The sequence below is a fragment of the Salmo salar genome, chromosome 12, assembly GCF_965601325.2.
Source record: "Salmo salar chromosome 12, fSalSal1, whole genome shotgun sequence".
NCBI classification, from domain to species: domain Eukaryota; kingdom Metazoa; phylum Chordata; class Actinopteri; order Salmoniformes; family Salmonidae; genus Salmo; species Salmo salar.
In genome coordinates, this window is record NC_138302.1 from 106,126,210 (window position 1) to 106,147,490 (window position 21,281).

Sequence of the window (21,281 nt, forward strand, 5' to 3'; positions counted from 1 at the left end):
CATAAGTATTCAGACCCTTTACTCAGTACTTTATTGAAGCACCTTTGTCAGCGATTACAGCCTCGAGTCTTCTTGGGTATGACGCTACAAGCTTGGCACACCTGTATTTGGGGAGATTCTCCCATTCTTCTCTGCAGATCCTCTCAAGCTCTGTCAGGTTGGATGGGGAGTGTTGCTGTTTGATCGGGTTCAAGTCCGGGCTTTGGCTGGACCACAACGGACATTTAGAGACTTGTCCCGAAGCCACTCCTGCGTTGTCTTGGCTGTGTGCTTAGGGTCGTTGTCCTGTTGGAAGGTGAACCTTCCAACGGGTCCCAGCAACTGATGCCATCCGCGTCACTGGATCCAAACTCTAAAGGTAGCTAGCTGGTAACTAAACTTGTTCAATAGACTTTCAAAACTTTCCAAAACAACAAACTGAGCTGTCCCTCGTTCCGCGTTCAATGGGAAATGTACACCTTTTCCAATGCACTTCTCAAGGAAGAATACTCGAGGTGTATTAGAAAACATTACTTCGTAGCAAGAATGAAATTAGCCGTAGAATGAATATGAACGAGTTCTGGGCATGTATTCACACAATGTCTCCGAGTTGGGCTGCTGATCTAGGATCAGTGTTTCCTTTTAGATCATAATGAATAAGATTACATGAACAGGGGGGGACCTGATCCCAGATCAGCTCTTGTTCTGTCTTCATGTTGTTGTTTCCAGAGGGGGACCTGATCCCAGATCAGCGCTGCTACAGCTCTTGTTCTGTCTTCATGTTGTTGTTTCCAGGGAGAGAAGATCTTCTTCCTGATCAAGCCCACGTCAGCCAACCTATCGCTGTACGAGCGCTGGAGGTCCTCAGCCAATCACACTGAGATGTTCTTCGCCGACCAGGTGGACAAGTGTTACAAATGTACTCTGAAGCAGGGGCAGACCCTATTCATACCCTCAGGTTAGTGCACTCTGAAGCAGGGGCAGACCCTATTCATACCCTCAGGTTAGTGCACTCTGAAGCAGGGACAGACCCTATTCATACCCTCAGGTTAGTGCACTCTGAAGCAGGGACAGACCCTATTCATACCCTCAGGTTAGTGCACTCTGAAGCAGGGGCAGACCCTATTCATACCCTCAGGTTAGTGCACTCTGAAGCAGGGACAGACCCTATTCATACCCTCAGGTTAGTGCACTCTGAAGCAGGGGCAGACCCTATTCATACCCTCAGGTTAGTGCACTCTGAAGCAGGGACAGACCCTATTCATACCCTCAGGTTAGTGCACTCTGAAGCAGGGGCAGACCCTATTCATACCCTCAGGTTAGTGCACTCTGAAGCAGGGGCAGACCCTATTCATACCCTCAGGTTAGTGCACTCTGAAGCAGGGACAGACCCTATTCATACCCTCAGGTTAGTGCACTCTGAAGCAGGGGCAGACCCTATTCATACCCTCAGGTTAGTGCACTCTGAAGCAGGGACAGACCCTATTCATACCCTCAGGTTAGTGCACTCTGAAGCAGGGGCAGACCCTATTCATACCCTCAGGTTAGTGCACTCTGAAGCAGGGGCAGACCCTATTCATACCCTCAGGTTAGTGCACTCTGAAGCAGGGGCAGACCCTATTCATACCCTCAGGTTAGTGCACTCTGAAGCAGGGACAGACCCTATTCATACCCTCAGGTTAGTGCACTCTGAAGCAGGGGCAGACCCTATTCATACCCTCAGGTTAGTGCACTCTGAAGCAGGGGCAGACCCTATTCATACCCTCAGGTTAGTGCACTCTGAAGCAGGGGCAGACCCTATTCATACCCTCAGGTTAGTGCACTCTGAAGCAGGGGCAGACCCTATTCATACCCTCAGGTTAGTGCACTCTGAAGCAGGGACAGACCCTATTCATACCCTCAGGTTAGTGCACTCTGAAGCAGGGACAGACCCTATTCATACCCTCAGGTTAGTGCACTCTGAAGCAGGGGCAGACCCTATTCATACCCTCAGGTTAGTGCACTCTGAAGCAGGGGCAGACCCTATTCATACCCTCAGGTTAGTGCACTCTGAAGCAGGGACAGACCCTATTCATACCCTCAGGTTAGTGCACTCTGAAGCAGGGACAGACCCTATTCATACCCTCAGGTTAGTGCACTCTGAAGCAGGGACAGACCCTATTCATACCCTCAGGTTAGTGCACTCTGAAGCAGGGGCAGACCCTATTCATACCCTCAGGTTAGTGCACTCTGAAGCAGGGGCAGACCCTATTCATACCCTCAGGTTAGTGCACTCTGAAGCAGGGGCAGACCCTATTCATACCCTCAGGTTAGTGCACTCTGAAGCAGGGGCAGACCCTATTCATACCCTCAGGTTAGTGCACTCTGAAGCAGGGGCAGACCCTATTCATACCCTCAGGTTAGTGCACTCTGAAGCAGGGACAGACCCTATTCATACCCTCAGGTTAGTGCACTCTGAAGCAGGGGCAGACCCTATTCATACCCTCAGGTTAGTGCACTCTGAAGCAGGGGCAGACCCTATTCATACCCTCAGGTTAGTGCACTCTGAAGCAGGGGCAGACCCTATTCATACCCTCAGGTTAGTGCACTCTGAAGCAGGGGCAGACCCTATTCATACCCTCAGGTTAGTGCACTCTGAAGCAGGGACAGACCCTATTCATACCCTCAGGTTAGTGCACTCTGAAGCAGGGACAGACCCTATTCATACCCTCAGGTTAGTGCACTCTGAAGCAGGGACAGACCCTATTCATACCCTCAGGTTAGTGCACTCTGAAGCAGGGGCAGACCCTATTCATACCCTCAGGTTAGTGCACTCTGAAGCAGGGGCAGACCCTATTCATACCCTCAGGTTAGTGCACTCTGAAGCAGGGACAAGAAATCTTCAAACCATCACATCAGAATCAGAAATCTGATCAGGGCTAAATTTAGTTATTCTCACAGTCACATTGGGAATAGAATCAGACCTGTTCTGATGTTGTCACATTGGGAATAGAATCAGACCTGTTCTGATGTTGTCACATTGGGAATAGAAGTGTATATAATGTGTGTATACTGTGTTAGTGTGTATATAATGTGTGTATACTGTGTTAGTGTGTATATAATGTGTGTATACTGTGTTAGTGTGTATGTAATGTGTGTGTAATGTGTTAGTGTGTAATGTGTTAGTGTGTATAATGTGTTAGTGTGTATATAATGTGTGTATTCTGTGTGGGTAATGTGTGTATGTAATGTGTGTATTCTGTGTTAGTGTGTATTCTGTGTGGGTGTGTATGTAATGTGTGTATTCTGTGTGGGTGTGTATGTAATGTGTGTATTATGTGTGGGTGTGTATGTAATGTGTGTATGTAATGTGTGTATTCTGTGTGTGTGTGTATATAGTGTGTATTCTGTGTGGGTGTGTATGTAATGTGTGTATGTAATGTGTGTATTCTGTGTGTGTGTGTATTCTGTGTGGGTGTGTATGTAATGTGTGTATTCTGTGTTAGTGTGTATATAGTGTGTATATAGTGTGTATTCTGTGTGGGTGTGTATGTAATGTGTGTATTCTGTGTTAGTGTGTATATAGTGTGTATATAGTGTGTATTCTGTGTGGGTGTGTATGTAATGTGTGTATATAGTGTGTATTCTGTGTTAGTGTGTATATAGTGTGTATATAGTGTGTATTCTGTGTGGGTGTGTATGTAATGTGTGTATATAGTGTGTATTCTGTGTGGGTGTGTATGTAATGTGTGTATGTAATGTGTGTATTCTGTGTGTGTGTGTATTCTGTGTGGGTGTGTATGTAATGTGTGTATATAGTGTGTATTCTGTGTTGGTGTGTATATAGTGTGTATATAGTGTGTATTCTGTGTGGGTGTGTATGTAATGTGTGTATATAGTGTGTATTCTGTGTTGGTGTGTATATAGTGTGTATTCTGTGTGGGTGTGTATGTAATGTGTGTATGTAATGTGTGTATTCTGTGTGTGTGTGTATTCTGTGTGGGTGTGTATGTAATGTGTGTATATAGTGTGTATTCTGTGTGGGTGTGTATGTAATGTGTGTATATAGTGTGTATTCTGTGTTGGTGTGTATGTAATGTGTGTATATAGTGTGTATTCTGTGTGGGTGTGTATGTAATGTGTGTATATAGTGTGTATTCTGTGTGGGTGTGTATGTAATATGTGTATATAGTGTGTATTCTGTGTTGGTGTGTATGTAATGTGTGTATATAGTGTGTATTCTGTGTGGGTGTGTATATAGTGTGTATATAGTGTGTATTCTGTGTGGGTGTGTATGTAATGTGTGTATATAGTGTGTATTCTGTGTTAGTGTGTATATAGTGTGTATATAGTGTGTATTCTGTGTGGGTGTGTATGTAATGTGTGTATATAGTGTGTATTCTGTGTGGGTGTGTATGTAATGTGTGTATATAGTGTGTATTCTGTGTGTGTGTGTATATAGTGTGTATTCTGTGTGTGTGTGTATTCTGTGTGTGTGTGTATTCTGTGTGGGTGTGTATGTAATGTGTGTATATAGTGTGTATTCTGTGTGGGTGTGTATGTAATGTGTGTATATAGTGTGTATTCTGTGTGTGTGTGTATATAGTGTGTATTCTGTGTGTGTGTGTATTCTGTGTGGGTGTGTATGTAATGTGTGTATATAGTGTGTATTCTGTGTGGGTGTGTATGTAATGTGTGTATATAGTGTGTATTCTGTGTGTGTGTGTATATAGTGTGTATTCTGTGTGTGTGTGTATTCTGTGTGGGTGTGTATGTAATGTGTGTGTGTGTATTCTGTGTGGGTGTGTATGTAATGTGTGTATATAGTGTGTATTCTGTGTGGGTGTGTATGTAATGTGTGTATATAGTGTGTATTCTGTGTGGGTGTGTATGTAATGTGTGTATATAGTGTGTATTCTGTGTGGGTGTGTATGTAATGTGTGTATTCTGTTCCCAGGTTGGATCAACGCTGTGCTGACTCCAGTGGACACTCTGGCCTTTTCTGGACACTTTGTCCACAACCTGAGTGTTGAGATGCAGATGAGGTGAGCACATCATTAGTATCAATGAGGACCTCCTGTAGCTAAGACTGTAGCTTTAAAGGTCAACTTCACTTCCTGATTTGGCCTAGTTTGTCATTAACGCTCATGAAGAAATGCTCATATTGGTCCCATGACTTGAATGGGATTTGTGCTACAAATGCTAAAATGTTAGCATGTGGAAACCGTGCCAGAGAAACTAAACCACAGCATGGATTGCTGTCATATCTTGTCCATAGACTGCTTACAGGGTCAGGAAACCAATATGTTATTTTAGGTGAACTATCCCTTTAAAAAATAGTTAAAAGTGTGTTTTCCTCTCCAGAGCGTACGAGGTGGAGAAGCGTCTGAAGGTCAACTGTCTGACTCCGTTCCCCAACTTTGAGACGGCCTGCTGGTACGTGGGACGACACCTGCTGGAGAGGTTCAAAGGTACATCACCGTTCTGTCTTTCTACAACTATTAGGCTTTCAGGTTTGGTTTCAGTCTTCCTCTTCCTCTGCTCAGCAGATGAGGACTTGGTTCTCCCTACGGTCTGCTCAGCAGATGAGGACTTGGTTCTCCCTACGGTCTGCTCAGCAGATGAGGAGATGGTTCTCCCTACGGTCTGCTCAGCAGATGAGGAGATGGTTCTCCCTACGGTCTGCTCAGCAGATGAGGAGATGGTTCTCCCTACGGTCTGCTCAGCAGATGAGGAGATGGTTCTCCCTACGGTCTGCTCAGCAGATGAGGACTTGGTTCTCCCTACGGTCTGCTCAGCAGATGAGGACTTGGTTCTCCCTACGGTCTGCTCAGCAGATGAGGACTTGGTTCTCCCTACGGTCTGCTCAGCAGATGAGGAGATGGTTCTCCCTACGGTCTGCTCAGCAGATGAGGAGAGGGTTCTCCCTACGGTCTGCTCAGCAGATGAGGACTTGGTTCTCCCTACGGTCTGCTCAGCAGATGAGGAGAGGGTTCTCCCTACGGTCTGCTCAGCAGATGAGGAGATGGTTCTCCCTACGGTCTGCTCAGCAGATGAGGACTTGGTTCTCCCTACGGTCTGCTCAGCAGATGAGGAGAGGGTTCTCCCTACGGTCTGCTCAGCAGATGAGGAGAGGGTTCTCCCTACGGTCTGCTCAGCAGATGAGGACTTGGTTCTCCCTACGGTCTGCTCAGCAGATGAGGACTTGGTTCTCCCTACGGTCTGCTCAGCAGATGAGGAGATGGTTCTCCCTACGGTCTGCTCAGCAGATGAGGAGATGGTTCTCCCTACGGTCTGCTCAGCAGATGAGGACTTGGTTCTCCCTACGGTCTGCTCAGCAGATGAGGACTTGGTTCTCCCTACGGTCTGCTCAGCAGATGAGGACTTGGTTCTCCCTACGGTCTGCTCAGCAGATGAGGAGATGGTTCTCCCTACGGTCTGCTCAGCAGATGAGGAGATGGTTCTCCCTACGGTCTGCTCAGCAGATGAGGACTTGGTTCTCCCTACGGTCTGCTCAGCAGATGAGGACTTGGTTCTCCCTACGGTCTGCTCAGCAGATGAGGAGATGGTTCTCCCTACGGTCTGCTCAGCAGATGAGGACTTGGTTCTCCCTACGGTCTGCTCAGCAGATGAGGACTTGGTTCTCCCTACGGTCTGCTCAGCAGATGAGGAGATGGTTCTCCCTACGGTCTGCTCAGCAGATGAGGAGATGGTTCTCCCTACGGTCTGCTCAGCAGATGAGGACTTGGTTCTCCCTACGGTCTGCTCAGCAGATGAGGAGATGGTTCTCCCTACGGTCTGCTCAGCAGATGAGGAGATGGTTCTCCCTACGGTCTGCTCAGCAGATGAGGAGATGGTTCTCCCTACGGTCTGCTCAGCAGATGAGGAGATGGTTCTCCCTACGGTCTGCTCAGCAGATGAGGACTTGGTTCTCCCTACGGTCTGCTCAGCAGATGAGGAGATGGTTCTCCCTACGGTCTGCTCAGCAGATGAGGACTTGGTTCTCCCTACGGTCTGCTCAGCAGATGAGGAGATGGTTCTCCCTACGGTCTGCTCAGCAGATGAGGAGATGGTTCTCCCTACGGTCTGCTCAGCAGATGAGGAGATGGTTCTCCCTACGGTCTGCTCAGCAGATGAGGACTTGGTTCTCCCTACGGTCTGCTCAGCAGATGAGGACTTGGTTCTCCCTACGGTCTGCTCAGCAGATGAGGAGATGGTTCTCCCTACGGTCTGCTCAGCAGATGAGGAGATGGTTCTCCCTACGGTCTGCTCAGCAGATGAGGACTTGGTTCTCCCTACGGTCTGCTCAGCAGATGAGGACTTGGTTCTCCCTACGGTCTGCTCAGCAGATGAGGAGATGGTTCTCCCTACGGTCTGCTCAGCAGATGAGGAGATGGTTCTCCCTACGGTCTGCTCAGCAGATGAGGACTTGGTTCTCCCTACGGTCTGCTCAGCAGATGAGGAGATGGTTCTCCCTACGGTCTGCTCAGCAGATGAGGACTTGGTTCTCCCTACGGTCTGCTCAGCAGATGAGGAGATGGTTCTCCCTACGGTCTGCTCAGCAGATGAGGACTTGGTTCTCCCTACGGTCTGCTCAGCAGATGAGGAGATGGTTCTCCCTACGGTCTGCTCAGCAGATGAGGACTTGGTTCTCCCTACGGTCTGCTCAGCAGATGAGGACTTGGTTCTCCCTACGGTCTGCTCAGCAGATGAGGAGATGGTTCTCCCTACGGTCTGCTCAGCAGATGAGGACTTGGTTCTCCCTACGGTCTGCTCAGCAGATGAGGAGATGGTTCTCCCTACGGTCTGCTCAGCAGATGAGGAGATGGTTCTCCCTACGGTCTGCTCAGCAGATGAGGACTTGGTTCTCCCTACGGTCTGCTCAGCAGATGAGGAGATGGTTCTCCCTACGGTCTGCTCAGCAGATGAGGACTTGGTTCTCCCTACGGTCTGCTCAGCAGATGAGGAGATGGTTCTCCCTACGGTCTGCTCAGCAGATGAGGACTTGGTTCTCCCTACGGTCTGCTCAGCAGATGAGGAGATGGTTCTCCCTACGGTCTGCTCAGCAGATGAGGACTTGGTTCTCCCTACGGTCTGCTCAGCAGATGAGGAGATGGTTCTCCCTACGGTCTGCTCAGCAGATGAGGACTTGGTTCTCCCTACGGTCTGCTCAGCAGATGAGGAGATGGTTCTCCCTACGGTCTGCTCAGCAGATGAGGACTTGGTTCTCCCTACGGTCTGCTCAGCAGATGAGGAGATGGTTCTCCCTACGGTCTGCTCAGCAGATGAGGAGATGGTTCTCCCTACGGTCTGCTCAGCAGATGAGGACTTGGTTCTCCCTACGGTCTGCTCAGCAGATGAGGACTTGGTTCTCCCTACGGTCTGCTCAGCAGATGAGGAGATGGTTCTCCCTACGGTCTGCTCAGCAGATGAGGAGAGGGTTCTCCCTACGGTCTGCTCAGCAGATGAGGAGATGGTTCTCCCTACGGTCTGCTCAGCAGATGAGGAGATGGTTCTCCCTACGGTCTGCTCAGCAGATGAGGAGATGGTTCTCCCTACGGTCTGCTCAGCAGATGAGGAGTTGGATGCTCTAATATTATTACAGTCATTAAAAGTCTGCGTGGCGTCGTTCACAGATGATTCGGTTTAAAAGGTCTGGCACAGGTACAATCACCAGCTCTCTCTCTGTGTGTTTTAACTCCTCTCAGCTGGCCAGACAACTCTGTTTACATTTCCACTGAACGCTTTTTCTCTCTGTTGTAATATGGCCAGATTGCCTTCTACTGATCACAACATACTGTATAGGCTCTGGTCAGTAGTTGTGCACTATGTAGGGCTCTGGTCAGTAGTTGTGCACTATGTAGGGCTCTGGTCAGTAGTTGTGCACTATGTAGGGCTCTGGTCAGTAGTTGTGCACTATGTAGGGCTCTGGTCAGTAGTTGTGCACTATGTAGGGCTCTGGTCAGTAGTTGTGCACTATGTAGGGCTCTGGTCAGTAGTTGTGCACTATGTAGGGCTCTGGTCAGTAGTTGTGCACTATGTAGTGCTCTGGTCAGTAGTTGTGCACTATGTAGGGCTCTGGTCAGTAGTTGTGCACTATGTAGGGCTCTGGTCAGTAGTTGTGCACTATGTAGGGCTCTGGTCAGTAGTTGTGCACTATGTAGGGCTCTGGTCAGTAGTTGTGCACTATGTAGGGCTCTGGTCAGTAGTTGTGCACTATGTAGTGCTCTGGTCAGTAGTTGTGCACTATGTAGGGCTCTGGTCAGTAGTTGTGCACTATGTAGTGCTCTGGTCAGTAGTTGTGCACTATGTAGGGAATAGGGTGTCATCTGGGATGCAGACTATAAGACCACAGTGGTTTATATCCCGTTATTCTCTTATGGAGGTGAAACATACAGGTATTTTCTCTGTGTGTTAGTCAAATGGGGTATTTATCCCATTATTTTCCCATGGAGGTGAAACGATCCCCAATTCTACACGACAGAAAATCTTGTCTACATAATCAGAAAGTTCAGTAATGTTGCACCCCGAAGAACAGACCCCAGGTAGAGCTGTACTCCCTAACCTTTACCCCACCTACCCCATGCCTTAACCCTTCCCACCTGGCCAGGGTTCCATCTACTTTCGCTGCCTCTCTTTGCTTTGCGTTAAGCTACAGGACTGTTTCGCTAGCACAGACTGGAATATGTTCCGGGAGGGTACCACATCAGTCACCGGATTCATTAATAAGTACATCGACGACGCAGTCCCCACAGTGACATAAACTCAGCAAAAAAAAGAAACGTCCCTTTTTCAGGACCCTGTCTTTCAAAGATAATTCATAAACATCCAAATAACTTCACAGATCTTCATTGTAAAGGGTTTAAACACTGTTTCCCATGCTTGTTCAATGAACCATAAACAATCAATGAACATGCACCTGTGGAACGGTCGTTAAGACACTAACAGCTTACAGACGGTAGGCAATTAAGGTCACAGTTATGAAAACTTAGGACACTAAAGAGGCCTTTCTACTGACTCTGAAAAACACCAAAAGAAAGATGCCCAGGGTCCCTGCTCATCTGCGTGAACGTGCCTTAAGCATGCTGCAAGGAGTCATGAGGACTGCAGATGTGGCCAGGGCAATAAATTGCAATGTCTGTACTGTGAGACGCCTAAGACAGCGCTACAGGGAGACAGGATGGACAGCTGATTGTCCTCGCAGTGGCAGACCACGTGTAACAAACACCTGCACAGGATCGGTACATCCGAACATCAAACCTGCGGGACAGGTACAGGATGGCAACAACAACTGCCCGAGTTACACCAGGAACGCACAATCCCTCCATCAGTGCTCAGACTGTCCGCAATAGGCTGAGAGAGGCTGGACTGAGGGCTTGTAGGCCTGTTGTAAGGCAGGTCCTCGCCAGACATCACCGGCAACAACGTCGCCTATGGGCACAAACCCACCGTCGCTGGACCAGACAGGACTGGCAAAAAGTACTCTTCACTGACGAGTCGCGGTTTTGTCTCACCAGGGGTGATGGTCGGATTCGCGTTTATCATCGAAGGAATGAGCGTTACACCGAGGCCTGTACTTTGGAGCGGGATCGATTTGGAGGTGGAGGGTCCGTCATGGTCTGGGGCGGTGTGTCACAGCATCATCGGACTGAGCTTGTTGTCATTGCAGGCAATCTCAACGCTGTGCGTTACAGGGAAGACATCCTTCTCCCTCATGTGGTACCCTTCCTGCAGGCTCATCCTGACATGATCCTCCAGCATGACAATGCCACCAGCCATACTACTCTGTCTGTGCGTGATTTCCTGCAAGACAGGAGTGTCAGTGTTCTGCCATGGCCAGCGAAGAGCCCGGATCTCTATCCCATTGAGCACGTCTGGGACCTGTTGGATCGGAGGGTGAGGGCTAGGGCCATTCCCCCCAGAAATGTCTGGGAACTTGCAGGTGCCTTGGTGGAAGAGTGGGGTAACATCTCACAGCAAGAACTGGCAAATCTGGTGCAGTCCATGAGGAGGAGATTCCCTGCAGTATTTAATGCAGCTGGTGGCCACACCAGATACTGACTGTTACTTTTGATTTTGACACCCCCCCCCCCTTTCAAATATTTACACACGTTAAGTTTGCTGAAAATAAACACAGTTGACAGTGAGAGGACGTTCATTTTTTTGCAGAGTTTACAGGCAACATTCGTACTGAGCTAAAGGCTGGAGCTGCCGCTTTCAAGGAGTGGGACAGTAATCCGGACGGTTAGAAGAAGTCAAAATATATTTTTATATTTGCTACTCTGATCCTGAACACTGGAGCCCCTCAGGGGTGCGTGCTTATTCCCCTCCTGTACTCCCTGTTCACCCACGACTGCATAGCTAAACACGACTCCAAACTTGATGTGTTTGGACCGTGATAGATCATACGGTTCAGTAGTATCTGTAAAGTGACCCATCCGGTTCAGTAGTATCTGTAAAGTGACCCATCCGGTTCAGTAGTATCTGTAAAGTGACCCATACGGTTCAGTAGTATCTGTAAAGTGACCCATCCGGTTCAGTAGTATCTGTAAAGTGACCCATCCGGTTCAGTAGTATCTGTAAAGTGGCCCATCCGGCTCAGTAGTATCTGTAAAGTGACCCATCCGGTTCAGTAGTATCTGTAAAGTGACCCATCCGGTTCAGTAGTATCTGTAAAGTGACCCATCCGGTTCAGTAGTATCTGTAAAGTGACCCATACGGTTCAGTAGTATCTGTAAAGTGACCCATCCGGTTCAGTAGTATCTGTAAAGTGACCCATCCGGTTCAGTAGTATCTGTAAAGTGACCCATCCGGTTCAGTAGTATCTGTAAAGTGACCCATCCGGTTCAGTAGTATCTGTAAAGTGACCCATCCGGTTCAGTAGTATCTGTAAAGTGACCCATCCGGTTCAGTAGTATCTGTAAAGTGACCCATCCGGTTCAGTAGTATCTGTAAAGTGACCCATCCGGTTCAGTAGTATCTGTAAAGTGACCCATACGGTTCAGTAGTATCTGTAAAGTGACCCATCCGGTTCAGTAGTATCTGTAAAGTAGCCCAGTTTCTTCCCTGGCCTGTCTGGTTTAGTTACTTTTCAGTGGTGGCATGTTTTTCAGTGTGCTAAGTATTTTCTGATATGACACTTGTATCTGCCCCTGTGTCAATCTTAAAGTCTGTTGTAGTACCTTTTATTTGCAGGCTGGCTGGGAGGGAGGGAGACAGGCAGGCTGGGAGGGAGGGAGTGAGGGAGGGAGACAGGCAGGCTGGGAGGGAGGGAGGGAGACAGGCAGGCTGGGAGGGAGGGAGGGAGACAGACAGGCAGGCTGGGAGGGAGGGAGGGAGGGAGGCAGGCTGGGAGGGAGGGAGACAGGCAGGCTGGGAGGGAGGGAGACAGGCTGGGAGGGAGGGAGGGAGACAGGCTGGGAGGGAGGGAGGGAGACAGGCTGGGAGGGAGGGAGGGAGACAGGCTGGGAGGGAGGGAGACAGGCAGGCTGGGAGGGAGGGAGACAGGCAGGCTGGGAGGGAGGGAGACAGGCAGGCTGGCTGGGAGGGAGACAGGCAGGTAGGGAGGGAGGGAGACAGGCAGGCTGGCTGGGAGGGAGACAGGCAGGTAGGGAGGGAGGGAGACAGGCAGGCTGGGAGGGAGGGAGGGAGACAGGCAGGCTGGGAGGGAGGGAGACAGGCTGGGAGGGAGGGAGGGAGACAGGCTGGGAGGGAGGGAAGCAGGCTGGGAGGGAGGGAGACAGGCAGGCTGGCTGGGAGGGAGGGAGACAGGCAGGCTGGGAGGGAGGGAGTGAGGGAGGGAGACAGGCAGGCTGGGAGGGAGGGAGTGAGGGAGGGAGACAGGCAGGCTGGGAGGGAGGGAGGGAGACAGGCAGGCTGGGAGGGAGGGAGGGAGACAGACAGGCAGGCTGGGAGGGAGGGAGGGAGGCAGGCTGGGAGGGAGGGAGACAGGCAGGCTGGGAGGGAGGGAGACAGGCAGGCTGGGAGGGAGGGAGGGAGACAGGCAGGCTGGGAGGGAGGGAGGGAGACAGGCAGGCTGGGAGGGAGGGAGGCAGGCAGGCTGGCTGGGGGGGAGACAGGCAGGCTGGGAGGGAGGGAGGCAGGCAGGCTGGCTGGGGGGGGAGACAGGCAGGCAGGCTGGGAGGGAGGGAGACAGGCAGGCTGGCTGGGAGGGAGGGAGACAGGCAGGCTGGGAGGGAGGGAGGGAGGCAGGCAGGCTGGGAGGGAGGGAGACAGGCTGGGAGGGAGGGAGGGAGACAGGCTGGGAGGGAGGGAGGGAGACAGGCAGGCTGGGAGGGAGGGAGACAGGCAGGCTGGGAGGGAGGGAGACAGGCTGGGAGGGAGGGAGGGAGACAGGCTGGGAGGGAGGGAGGGAGACAGGCAGGCTGGGAGGGAGGCAGGCAGGCTGGGAGGGAGGGAGACAGGCTGGGAGGGAGGGAGGGAGACAGGCTGGGAGGGAGGGAGGGAGACAGGCAGGCTGGGAGGGAGGGAAACAGGCAGGCTGGGAGGGAGGGAGGGAGACAGGCTGGGAGGGAGGGAAACAGGCAGGCTGGGAGGGAGGGAGGGAGACAGGCAGGCTGGGAGGGAGGGAGGCAGGCAGGCTGGGAGGGAGGGAGGCAGGCAGGCAGGCTGGGAGGGAGGGAGGGAGGGAGACAGGCTGGGAGGGAGGGAGGGAGACAGGCTGGGAGGGAGGGAGGGAGGGAGACAGGCTGGGAGGGAGGGAGGGAGACAGGCAGGCTGGGAGGGAGGGAGGGAGACAGGCAGGCTGGCTGGGAGGGAGGGAGACAGGCAGGCTGGGAGGGAGGGAGGGAGGCAGGCAGGCTGGGAGGGAGGGAGACAGGCTGGGAGGGAGGGAGGGAGGGAGGGAGGGAGGGAGGGAGGGAGGGAGGGAGACAGGCTGGGAGGGAGGGAGGGAGGGAGACAGGCAGACTGGCTGGGAGGGAGGGAGGGAGGGAGGGAGGCAGGCAGGCTGGGAGGGAGGGAGACAGGCAGGCTGGGAGGGAGGGAGACAGGCTGGGAGGGAGGGAGGGAGACAGGCTGGGAGGGAGGGAGGGAGGGAGACAGGCAGGCTGGGAGGGAGTGAGACAGGCAGGCTGGGAGGGAGGGAGGGAGGCAGGCAGGCTGGGAGGGAGGGAGGGAGACAGGCAGGCTGGGAGGGAGGGAGACAGGCAGGCTGGGAGGGAGGGAGACAGGCAGGCTTGGAGGGAGGGAGACAGGCTGGGAGGGAGGGAGGGAGACAGGCTGGGAGGGAGGGAGGGAGACAGGCTGGGAGGGAGGGAGGGAGGCAGGCAGGCTGGGAGGGAGGGAGACAGGCAGGCAGGCTGGCTGGGAGGGAGACAGGCAGGTAGGGAGGGAGACAGGCAGGCTGGGAGGGAGGGAGACAGGCTGGGAGGGAGGGAGGGAGACAGGCTGGGAGGGAGGGAGGCAGGCTGGGAGGGAGGGAGACAGGCAGGCTGGGAGGGAGGGAGGGAGGGAGGGAGGCAGGCTGGGAGGGAGGGAGACAGGCAGGCAGGCTGGGAGGGAGGGAGACAGGCAGGCTGGGAGGGAGGGAGACAGGCAGGCTGGCTGGGAGGGAGACAGGCAGGTAGGGAGGGAGACAGGCAGGCTGGGAGGGAGGGAGGGAGACAGGCAGGCTGGGAGGGAGGGAGACAGGCTGGGAGGGAGGGAGGGAGACAGGCTGGGAGGGAGGGAGGCAGGCTGGGAGGGAGGGAGACAGGCAGGCTGGGAGGGAGGGAGGGAGGGAGGCAGGCTGGGAGGGAGGGAGACAGGCAGGCAGGCTGGGAGGGAGGGAGGCAGGCTGGGAGGGAGGGAGGGAGGGAGACAGGCAGGCTGGGAGGGAAGGAGGGAGACAGGCAGGCTGGGAGGGAGGGAGGCAGGCAGGCTGGGAGGGAGGGAGGCAGGCAGGCTGGGAGGGAGGGAGGCAGGCAGGCTGGGAGGGAGGGAGGGAGGCAGGCAGGCTGGGAGGGAGGGAGGCAGGCAGGCTGGGAGGGAGGCAGGCAGGCTGGGAGGGAGGGAGGCAGGCAGGCTGGGAGGGAGGGAGGGAGGGAGACAGGCAGGCTGGGAGGGAAGGAGGGAGACAGGCAGGCTGGGAGGGAGGGAGGCAGGCAGGCTGGGAGGGAGGGAGGCAGGCAGGCTGGGAGGGAGGGAGGCAGGCAGGCTGGGAGGGAGGGAGGCAGGCAGGCTGGGAGGGAGGGAGGCAGGCAGGCTGGGAGGGAGGCAGGCAGGCTGGGAGGGAGGGAGGCAGGCAGGCTGGGAGGGAGGGAGGGAGGGAGGGAGGCAGGCAGGCTGGGAGGGAGGGAGGCAGGCAGGCTGGGAGGGAGGGAGACAGGCAGGCTGGGAGGGAGGGAGACAGGCAGGCTGGGAGGGAGGGAGGGAGACAGGCAGGCTGGGAGGGAGACAGGCAGGCAGGCTGGGAGGGAGACAGGCAGGCAGGCTGGGAGGGAGACAGGCAGGCAGGCTGGGAGGGAGACAGGCAGGCTGGGAGGGAGGGAGGCAGGCAGGCAGGCTGGGAGGGAGACAGGCAGGCTGGGAGGGGGGGAGGCAGGCAGGCAGGCTGGGAGGGAGACAGGCAGGCTGGGAGGGAGGGAGACAGGCAGGCTGGGAGGGAGGGAGACAGGCAGGCTGGGAGGGAGGGAGGCAGACAGGCTGGGAGGGAGGGAGACAGGCAGGCTGGGAGGGAGGGAGACAGGCAGGCTGGGAGGGAGGGAGGCAGACAGGCTGGGAGGGAGACAGGCAGGCTGGGAGGGAGGGAGGCAGGCAGGCTGGGTGGGAGGGGGACAGGCAGGCTGGGAGGGAGGGAGACAGTTAGGCTGGGAGGGAGGGAGACAGGCAGGCTGGGAGGGAGGGAGACAGGCAGGCTGGGAGGGAGGGAGGCAGACAGGCTGGGAGGGAGACAGGCAGGCTGGGAGGGAGGGAGGCAGGCAGGCTGGGTGGGAGGGGGACAGGCAGGCTGGGAGGGAGGGAGACAGGCAGGCTGGGAGGGAGGGAGACAGGCAGGCTGGGAGGGAGGGAGGCATGTGTCTGATTTAAACGGCCTTCAGCTTGCAGTAACATCTTCCAGGATTTTACTCGTCTAATCAGATGTTTTCTGTTATTAAACCAGAGTGAATTCAGTTTCAACAGAGATTTATATCTTCCCTGTGGCTCAGTTGGTAGAGCATGCTGTGTGCAACGCCAGGGTTGTGGGTTTGATTCCCACGGGGGGCCAGTATAAAAAATGCATGAAATGAAATGAAATGTATATATTCACTACTGTAAGTCGCTCTGGATAAGAGCGTCTGCTAAATGACTAAAATGTAGATGTATATTTCCCTGCTGTCTGTGTATGAAATGTATGGTGACCGGGCTTTGAAACGTGATGCTTTGATTGGTTAATTAGTTTACTGACAACAGTTAGACTAGAGGGAGGCTTTCTCTTACAGTAGAAAGAGGCTTTTATGAAAAACGAGTCTTCAACTCAATGTTCTCACAGTGAATGAACAGAATCCAATTCATTTAACCTTTATTTGAACAGTTTGTCCCTTTGAGGTTAAATGACCTGCTGTCTAACAGTATTCTGTCTTGTTGCAGGTTTACACAAGTCCAACAAGCAACCAGCTGCCTACCTGGTCCACGGAGCTAAGATCATCAACGGAGCTTTTAGAGCTTGGACCAAAAAACAGGTCACTTTTGTTACCTCACCGATCACTTCCACCTTTATAATGGACAATATGTCCTGTTGTCCTTCTTTCTTTCTTTCCACAGTCTTTAGAGAGTAAGCGTCTCGATGTCCTGTCTACCAATATCAGCTGCTACTACAGCTACCTATCGTTCTGTTGACTGTGTTTCATGTACCCGGTCTCTCCTCCTGACTGTGTTTCATGTACCCGGTCTCTCCTCCAGGTTCTGACTGTGTTTCATGTACCCGGTCTCTCCTCCAGGCTCTGTTGACTGTGTTTCATGTACCCGGTCTCTCCTCCTGACTGTGTTTCATGTACCCGGTCTCTCCTCCAGGTTCTGTTGACTGTGTTTCATGTACCCGGTCTCTCCTCCAGGCTCTGTTGACTGTGTTTCATGTACCCGGTCTCTCCTCCAGGCTCTGTTGTCTGTGTTTCATGTACCGGTCTCTCCTCCAGGTTCTGACTATGTTTCATGTACCCGGTCTCTCCTCCAGGTTCTGACTATGTTTCATGTACCCGGTCTCTCCTCCTGACTGTGTTTCATGTACCCGGTCTCTCCTCCAGGTTCTGACTGTGTTTCATGTACCCGGTCTCTCCTCCAGGCTCTGTTGACTGTGTTTCATGTACCCGGTCTCTCCTCCTGACTGTGTTTCATGTACCCGGTCTCTCCTCCAGGCTCTGTTGACTGTGTTTCATGTACCCGGTCTCTCCTCCTGACTGTGTTTCATGTACCCGGTCTCTCCTCCAGGTTCTGACTGTGTTTCATGTACCCGGTCTCTCCTCCAGGCTCTGTTGACTGTGTTTCATGTACCCGGTCTCTCCTCCTGACTGTGTTTCATGTACCCGGTCTCTCCTCCAGGCTCTGTTGACTGTGTTTCATGTACCCGGTCTCTCCTCCTGACTGTGTTTCATGTACCCGGTCTCTCCTCCAGGCTCTGTTGACTGTGTTTCATGTACCCGGTCTCTCCTCCTGACTGTGTTTCATGTACCCGGTCTCTCCTCCAGGCTCTGTTGTCTGTGTTTCATGTACCCGGTCTCTCCTCCTGACTGTGTTTCATGTACCCGGTCTCTCCTCCAGGCTCTGTTGACTGTGTTTCATGTACCCGGTCTCTCCTCCAGGCTCTGTTGACTGTGTTTCATGTACCCGGTCCTCCTGACTGTGTTTCATGTACCCGGTCTCTCCTCCTGACTGTGTTTCATGTACCCGGTCTCTCCTCCAGGTTCTGTTGACTGTGTTTCATGTACCCGGTCTCTCCTCCAGGTTCTGACTGTGTTTCATGTACCCGGTCTCTCCTCCAGGTTCTGACTGTGTTTCATGTACCCGGTCTCTCCTCCTGACTGTGTTTCATGTACCCGGTCTCTCCACCAGGCTCTGTTGACTGTGTTTCATGTACCCGGTCTCTCCACCAGGCTCTGTTGACTGTGTTTCATGTACCCGGTCTCTCCTCCAGGTTCTGACTGTGTTTCATGTACCCGGTCTCTCCTCCTGACTGTGTTTCATGTACCCGGTCTCTCCTCCAGGTTCTGACTGTGTTTCATGTACCCGGTCTCTCCTCCAGGTTCTGACTGTGTTTCATGTACCCGGTCTCTCCTCCTGACTGTGTTTCATGTACCCGGTCTCTCCTCCTGACTGTGTTTCATGTACCCGGTCTCTCCTCCAGGTTCTGACTGTGTTTCATGTACCCGGTCTCTCCTCCTGACTGTGTTTCATGTACCCGGTCTCTCCTCCAGGCTCTGTTAGAACATGAAGATGAGCTTCCAGAGAACATGAAGCCCACTCAGCTCATCAAGGACCTGGCCAAGGAGATCAGGATCTCAGAGGTACGACTCTCCCCTGCTCAACGCTACCATGCCCTGTCCTTGCCTGCTCTGTACTGTACTGATGTATTCTACTGGCCAGGTTTCCAGTGGCCTGTTGTTGTTGGAGCGATACATAGAGCATACCTGACATTAACAGTACAGACATAACCTATACAGTTCAAGTTGGAAGTTTACATACATTTAGGTTGGAGTCATTAAAACTCGTTTTTCAATCACTCCACAAATTTCTTGTTAACAAACTATAGTTTTGGCAAGTCGGTTAGGACATCTACTTCGTGCATGACACAAGTTATTCTTCCAACAATTGTTTACAGACAGATTATTTCACTTATAATTCACTGTATCACAATTCCAGTGGGTCAGAAGTTTACATACACTAAGTTGACTGTGTCTTTAAACAGCTTGGAAAATTCCAGGAAATGATGTCATGGCTTTAGAAACTTCTGATAGGCTAATTGACATAATTTGAGTCAATTGGAGGTGTACCTGTGGATGTATTTCAAGGCCTACCTTCAAACTCAGTACCTCTTTGCTTGACATCATGGACAAATGAAAAGAAATCAGCCAAGACCTCAGAAAAAAAATTGTAGACCTCCACAAGTCTGGTTCATCCTTGGGAGCAATTTCCAAACGCCTGAAGGTACCACGTTCATCTGTACAAACAATAGTACGCAAGTATAAACACCATGGGACCACGCAGCCATCATACCGCTCAGGAAGGAGACGCGTTCTGTCTCCTAGAGATGAACTGTGGCAAAGAAGGGGGTCGAGTGATAAATGGCAGATATGTGAGGGCAGAACTAATAAACGGGCTCTGCCGGATCACTAAAATGGACACCCCGATCAGAACTACAGATCACAAAATGGCCGACTGCCAAAACTACAATTGCCAGAAGCAAGGGGAACCCTCAGAAGGTGGAGCCGACCCACAGATAAAAGGTCAAGAAAACCAGGAAGAGAGAGAGGGCTGGAAGGATCTATGAACCATAGAGAAAGAGACAATCTACATTGGCTGGATTTACCGTGTACGAGCTGGACTGTTTTGGACTTATCTGTTGGCGTTTAGACCTGGACCTACCGAGAACCAGATTTGTGTACCGAACCCTGCTATCCTTGACCTTACCTGTGGCCTGGGTGGACCAGGACAGCGAAACAAACACACAGGTACTGTCATGTTTGAAATAACTTTAATTCTGGGCTGACTTTGGTGACAGTTTCCCACTTAATTTGTGACAAACGCTCCTAACTTTGAAGAGGTTTGCCACAGAACGTACTTCGGTGCGAAACGTGCAAATCAATCCCAGAACAACAGCAAAGGACCTTGTGAAGATGCTGGAGGAAACGGGTACAAAATTATCTATACCCACAGTTAAACAAGTCCTATATCGACATAACCTGAAAGGCCGCTCAGCAAGGAAGAAGCCAAAAAAGCCAGACTATGGTTTGCAGCTGCACATGGGGACGAAGATCATACTTTTTGGAGAAATGTTCTCTGGTCTGATGAAACAAAAATAGAACTGTTTGGCCATAATGACCATCGTTATGTTTGGAGGAAAAAGGGAGATGTTTGCAAGCTGAAGAACACCATCCCAACCGTGAAGCATGGTGGTGGCAGCATCATGTTGTGGGGGTGCATGCCGCAGGAGGGACTGGTGCACTTCACAAAATAGATGGCATCATGAGGATGGAAAATTATGTGGATATATTGAAGCAACATCCAAGACATCAGTCAGGAAGTTAAAGCTTGGTCGCAAATGGGTCTTCCAAATAGACAATGACCCTAAGCATACTTCCAAAGTTGTGACAAGAAAGTCAAGGTATTGGAGTGGCTGTCACAAAGCTCTGACCTCAATCAGATAGAATATTTGTGGGCAAAACTGAAAAAGTGTGTGCGAGCAAGGAGGCCTACAAACCTGACTCAGTTACACCAGCTCTGTCAGGAGGAATTGGCCAAAATTCACCCAACTTATTGTGGGAAGCTTGTGGAAGGCTACCCGAAATGTTTGACCCAAGTTAAACAATTTAAAGGCAATGCTACCAAATGCTAATTGAGTGTATGTAAACTTCTGACCCTGTGACGATCGTCAAAAGGAGTAGACCAAGGTGCAGCGTGGAAAGTGCTCATATTTATATTTATTGTAACTCAGAACACTCAAACAAAGTAACAAACCAAGGAAAAACGTATGTCGCGTTCTGCAGGCTTTACTGAGCTGTACAAAAACAACATCCCACAACTGACACTGGGGAAAAAGGGCTGCCTAAGTATGGTTCCCAATCAGAGACAACGACAGACAGCTGCCTCTGATTAGGAACCATACTCGGCCAATCAAAGGGAAAAAAACAACATAGAAATATAACACATAGAATGCCCACCCCGTGTCACATCCTGACCTAACCAAACAGAGAGAAACGGCTCTCTCAGGTCTGGGCGTGACACTCTCTCTACTATTATTCTGACATTTCACATTCTTCAAATAAAGTGATGATCCTAACTGATCTAAGACAGGGAATTTTTACTAGGATTAAATGTCAGGAATTGTGAAAAACTGAGTTTAAATGTATTTGGCTAAGGTGTATTTAAACTTCCGACTTCAACTGTATCTGAACTGCATCATGGGTGTTGTAGTGAACTGGGTTACTAACTGTCCTATGAACTCACAGCTCAGACTGTCGTCGTGGTTCAGAGTGACAGCTCAGACTGTCGTCGTGGTTCAGAGTGACAGCTCAGACTGTCGTCGTGGTTCAGAGTGACAGCTCAGAGTGACAGCTCAGAGTGACAGCTCAGAGTGACAGCTCAGACTGACAGCTCAGACTGTCGTCGTGGTTCAGAGTGACAGCTCAGAC

General features: G+C 52.0%; 1 protein-coding gene across 4 annotated transcripts in view; it reads left to right on the plus strand.

The window, feature by feature from the left end:
- Positions 1–21,281, plus strand: part of LOC106566264 (lysine-specific demethylase phf2) — a 215,829-nt gene that overhangs the window by 106,567 nt on the left and 87,981 nt on the right. For all 4 annotated transcript variants that reach the window (XM_082959534.1, XM_082959532.1, XM_082959536.1 and 1 more), the window contains exons 7-11: positions 775–937; positions 4,916–5,003; positions 5,323–5,429; positions 16,528–16,619; positions 18,348–18,437. In XM_082959534.1, coding sequence (XP_082815660.1) covers positions 775–937; positions 4,916–5,003; positions 5,323–5,429; positions 16,528–16,619; positions 18,348–18,437 — 540 coding nt within the window. The remainder of the gene's footprint in view (positions 1–774; positions 938–4,915; positions 5,004–5,322; positions 5,430–16,527; positions 16,620–18,347; positions 18,438–21,281) is intronic.